The 5000-nt window shown below is 49.9% G+C and overlaps 3 protein-coding genes across 3 annotated transcripts in view; 2 read left to right on the top strand and 1 right to left on the bottom strand.

Moving 5' to 3' along the window:
* The window catches only part of LOC126578527 (unconventional myosin-XVIIIa), a 27900-nt gene extending 26687 nt beyond the window's left edge, over positions 1-1213 (top strand). The window contains exon 8 of the mRNA XM_050241182.1: positions 1-1213. This exon is cut by the window's left edge and continues 746 nt beyond it. The gene's annotated coding sequence lies outside the window, so the exon portion shown is untranslated.
* Positions 1214-1756: 543 nt separating this feature from the next.
* Positions 1757-3155, top strand: LOC126577169 (ketimine reductase mu-crystallin). The gene is made up of 3 exons (XM_050238612.1): positions 1757-2006; positions 2087-2689; positions 2759-3155. Exons 1-3 carry the CDS (start codon positions 1796-1798, stop codon positions 3061-3063), a joined length of 1119 nt encoding a protein of 372 aa, XP_050094569.1. The 5' UTR covers positions 1757-1795; the 3' UTR covers positions 3064-3155.
* Positions 3156-3295: 140 nt separating this feature from the next.
* The window catches only part of LOC126577168 (testin), a 2458-nt gene continuing 753 nt past the window's right edge, over positions 3296-5000 (bottom strand). Inside the window, exon 3 of the mRNA XM_050238611.1 lies at positions 3296-5000. This exon is cut by the window's right edge and continues 213 nt beyond it. Coding sequence (XP_050094568.1) covers positions 3733-5000 — 1268 coding nt within the window. The 3' untranslated portion in view covers positions 3296-3732.

Genomic DNA, 5000 nt, shown 5'->3' with positions numbered 1-5000 from the left:
TTACCCCCTTCTTGTGAAGTTGCGTTCCATGGCTAATAGTACCCCATCAGCTGATTTTGTTTGTTTTACTGTTCTAGTAAGGGTTGAGCGTTTTTACCTTTCCATTTTACCAGGTCTGTTTTCCCCATTCACAGGCATATCGTAGATAGTATATTGTTTATAACGTTCCGCGCCGTTCCCCCGGTTTTGTCTTTAATTTCATTTGAAAATGTATTTATATAAGATGGTTGGATGAGTGTGTTTTTTTTCTCTGAAAACATCAAAGGAGTCAATCAGAGGACAGAACTTGGAATGCGTTGGAATGAATTATAAAGAAATTACGAGTCTAGAAGAATGAACAAGAATGCGCGGTAATGTGCGCGATTGGAGGAAGCTGGAAAGAGACGTGAATTGAGTAGGATTTGTTATCAAGCAAATGAGTATCGCTTTCGCTTTCCCCATCCTCCGACGCTGCCTTAAGATAGCAGCGCATCACCATACGTTCGGAGTAGTACGTTTAGGGAAAGTAATTAATTGTTGTGTATCACGCTACGTTACTTAATGAGGTATGCTAAGTTATGTATGTTTACTTTCCTTCGGAATTCTCCCGCGGGAGTTGTGGTAAAAAAAGTATCAAAAACAGACAAAATCATCTCACTTTAACAACAATTCATCTTCCATCCAGGGAAAAAATCATGAATCATCGTCGCGATTGTTAGTAGAGAGTATAAGGTTCCAGGAAGGAATAAGTCACGTTTGGGCGCGAAATTTGGCCCACCCGTTTTGGTCTCCCCGTAACCACGATTCCATATGATAGGAAGAGAACGCTAGATGAGATGAGTAATACAGTCTGAAAAGCGCTGAACGAAATTGAACGAAAGAAACGCTGAATTGACTTGGTAAAATAATATAGCAAAACTCCCTTGTAGACACGCGACGCGCGATACGGCGTTCAGGATATGGGATCGAACGTCGAAACTCAAGTACCACATTCTGTACGCAACGAACGAAGGGGGACAGGGGGAGGGAAGGGGAGGTAAAAGTTGCAAATACGGAAACAGGAAAGAAGCGAACATGAAGAGGAAGATGCGGTCGGTCAGGTTCACCGGTTTCCGCACTCCTCGGCCGTAGCCCATCGTAGTCAACAGCAAAGGCAATTTTTATCCTTATTTTTTACTGCGATTATGAATTATTATTTATCGAATTGTTATAATAAAATTACTCGAAAAAATTAGAGACCGCCTGCGGGATTCTTCTCGTCTTCTGACGGATCATGAAATGATGACACGTGTTCAAGAGAGGTTTGTCAGACGGATCTTTGGTGCCCATCAGGTGTGCATGGATCCAAAGTTTCTGTATCCTGGACATTAGAGAATGAGACTCACCGTTCCAGCGACCAAAGCCTACTTAGCAGAACGGACTTGGTACGAGCTTATGGCGATCTTAGCACATCGAACGTAGTATGCCATGCGTGTAATGATGGGCCCTTTTGCTGATAAAAAAACAACCGCACGCAAGGCGCGACCCTTTCGTGGTTGTCTTCGTGTTGGATGACCTTATTCATGCGCAGGACCTCGAATGCTCTAGTCTACGCTATCAGCTATTCGATAAATCGTTTCATGCCCAGTGCGTCGTTTGGTATAATGCCCTAGATAAGCAGACCACACGCAGCCCCCAATCGATAAGATGATGAACGATGGCACTTGGGTACTTAAGCGAGCTCGTGTAAACAAATCCTTCACAAACAAACGCCAGACCGCCGGTGATCGTGTAGTCATTGCACAGCCGACAGAAGAAGCCGACACCTAAAGCAAAGATGAGCAACTCCGTCGGAACGAACGCTCGATCGCGGCCCGTATTCATTGATGAGGATCAGGTGAAGGAACTGCTTAACTGGAATGAGGCACGAACCGCCCTGGAAACCGCATTCGTGTCCGTCTCGAATCAGGCACGCGATCCAGCGAAACGGTTCCCCGATCATCCGGTAAGCTCTCAACCGGCCCGTACCTTCGTGCAAGCAGATGGTGGTAAGTTGTGCAGCATCTCAGAGGCAGAATGATCAAACACTAATCCCCCTTTTTCGTTTTCCCAATCGCGCGACAAACAGGAATACTGCTTTGCATGCCCGGTTATGTCGGATGCCACAGGGTAAAGGCGGATTCACCGGCGACCGATCGTGTCTCGACGCTGGCCTGTAAGCTGATCACCAGTTTCCGGGGTAATGCTGCGGCCGGTTTGCCAGCGATCAACGGTGAGGTGTTCCTGTTTAACAGCAGCACCGGGAAGCTGGATGCGATCGTCGAGGCCAACTATCTGACCGGGGTGCGTACGGCGATGGCATCGATCGTCGCGACCGAGCATCTGTTCTTGCGACCGGAACAACGGCTCAACCGTGACGGTGCATCGATCCAGCTCGGTATCGTGGGCTGTGGGTTTCAGGGTATGATGCACGCCGTTGGTTTCGTGCGCACGCAACCGCAGCTGGCCAAAGTAAGAAGCATCCGGCTGTGGAACCGTACACCGGCCAGGGCACTGCAGCTGCAGACCATACTGCAGGAGGAAGCGAAAAAGACTTCCAGTGATTATTCCGTGTTCGTGTGCGATACGGTGGAGGACTGTTGCCGTGACTGTGATGTGATTGTGACGGCCACCGGTTCCAGTGAACCGTTGGTTTACCGGAGCTTCCTCAAACCGACCGTACATATTAATGGTGAGTGGAAGTGTTAGCCTTGCCATGTGCCCCATGGATAATTGAGAGTCCATTCCGTTCGTTTTTCAGCGGTCGGCGCTGGGCAGTATCATCATGCGGAGCTGGCACAGGACGTGTACGATCACTGTCAGGTGTACATCGATCATTGGGAGGGTGCACGGAAGGAGCTGGCCACGCTACGATCGACCATTGTCGGTGAGGTGGGCGAGGTGATTTTGCGCCAAGAGAAGACGGCACCCGAGACCGACAGTCTCTTACCGAAGCGACCCGGTATCAGCGTGTTTCAGTCACTCGGTATGGCCACGGAGGATGTAACGGTTGGGCGGTTAGTGTACGAAAAGTATCTCGATCGCCAGAGAGCATTGGGAGAGTGATTTCGCTTTCGATTCGGATTTGAAACGGATTACAACGATCTTTGGAATGTATTCCTTTTTATTGAAGTATAAAATTTGCATGTAAAATTGTACTCCTGTTATTGTTTCGTGTCACATACTATAAAACTCTACAATAGTGGAACAGTCGGCACTCGTGATCGCTGTGTATATCTTATGTCTAGTGTGTGTAAAACGCACCACTGTGTAGTTGTAGTACATATTGTTTCATTAAAAAAAACGTTCGTCAGTTTGTCTAAAATTGTGGTTCCTCTATAAAAGATGTTCTGAGATAAAAAGATGCTCTGTTTCGGCGGTTGCTTTGATTGTTTGGGGGTTTCCTCGTTCCGAGGTACTTACATCTAGTGCGCGTACGGAGTGGTACGAATAGAACGACAATCAAAGTGTCCTCTTTTTTTTTTGTTCGTTGGCATCATATAAGTTTCTAGAAAAATATACCCCCTCTATAATACTAGGTAATGGTGGGCATTATAAATATAAGGCTTATGGGATCTAATGTCTTCTTCAAAATACTTTTTGTTTGTTGTTTTTCATAAAAAAGCTTTCGAAATGCCACCAGTTGCACCGGATTTGAAATCTCGCCCCCCTACGTTGGCAACCACTTCTTCTTATGGCCACGGAACAAGCACACATACGATTGAAACACGCCCCTTAGACATCCTTAGTGCACTGGGCACTGCAGTATGGTCGATTGGCCTTCACACAGAACCGTCCACCGATGAGCGATTTCTGGCAGTGCTTTCCACTGCACCGGAAGCACTCCTTGTGCCAGTGGATCTTATCCCATCCGACACCCTGCTCGGTTGGGCCAATGCACCGACCGCACGTGCTGCACGTTTGCGCGTAGTGTGCCTCGTAGCACGGTAAACAGAGCGGTTGCGCCGACCGCTCCTCCATCACGTACTGCTGCCCGGCCAGCGGACCATCGCAGTGGTAGCAACAGAAGTGCCGCACATGGAACGTAGCACCTTCGGCCGCCGTGTACTCCTTCGTGAAGATCAGCTCATCACAGGCGGCGCAGCGTGGAATCTTCAGAATGGCCGCCAAATCACGGCCACAGTATACACCGCCGGCATGGTAGAAGTAGACCAGATCGGCCAACAGTTCACCACAACTTTCACACTTGAAGCACTGCGGATGCCATATGCCCTGCTCGCTACTGCTAGCCCGATCCACCTTAACCGCCACGTCCCCGGCCTTGATGGGCAGCTTGCAACCGGTACAGCGTTGCGTAGCAACGGCCTCATTGCCAATAAGCGCAGCCTGCTGCTTCGTTGGGACGGTTGATGGCGGTGCCAGTTGCATCGCTTCCATGGCACCGATCAACCCACGACCAGCCGACGACGACGACGACGATGACGCCGGTTGGTCATCATCCTGTGCCGGACTGACGGGGAACGAAGCGAACCCGGAATCGTTGCTTCCTGAGGGAACCATCGGACCGGTGCCAGCGATGCCGGGGATTGATTGACCGGGAACCTGCGGCCTGACTGACTCCACGAAACGATCCATTTCGGCACGGAATTTCGGATTCGCCTGATACTCGCGGTGGAACTTGACGATCGGTTCCGGGTACTGTGCCATCCCGGCGGCCGATAAGACAATAGCCGGATCGTACCGCATGGCTTGCTGGACCGCTTCCGAGCTCCCGATGCCCATCAGGTTGAGTTTGTACTTCATTTTATCGGAGAGTATCGGACTTTCCATGAAATCTGGTCGCCTGCCGGCTTCCGAATCGTTGCCACTTGGCGCGGACCCGCTGGTAGGTGGCTTCGGATGCTGTTGATCGTGCTGCTGTACGATTGTGCCGTACTGTAGCAGTCCGGCACTGTCCCCACCAATCCGTACGACCGTACCTTGCCCAACGCAGTGTGCCTTGATTTTCTCGACGTAATCGCTCAGCTGGCCCGCTTCGTACG

Source organism: Anopheles aquasalis, chromosome 3 (genome assembly GCF_943734665.1).
Source record: "Anopheles aquasalis chromosome 3, idAnoAquaMG_Q_19, whole genome shotgun sequence".
In the NCBI taxonomy this organism is placed as follows: Eukaryota; Metazoa; Arthropoda; class Insecta; order Diptera; family Culicidae; genus Anopheles; species Anopheles aquasalis.
This window is presented reverse-complemented; position numbering and strand designations above follow the sequence as displayed.

Excerpts from the sequence above, each read along its gene's own strand:
- LOC126577169 (XM_050238612.1), top strand. The coding sequence starts at position 1,796 with ATGAGCAACTCCGTCGGAACGAACGCTCGATCGCGGCCCGTATTCATT. Across the intron at positions 2,007-2,086 it reads CTTCGTGCAAGCAGATGGTG|GAATACTGCTTTGCATGCCC; the intron begins GTAAGTTGTGCA and ends CGCGACAAACAG. Across the intron at positions 2,690-2,758 it reads ACCGACCGTACATATTAATG|CGGTCGGCGCTGGGCAGTAT; the intron begins GTGAGTGGAAGT and ends TTCGTTTTTCAG.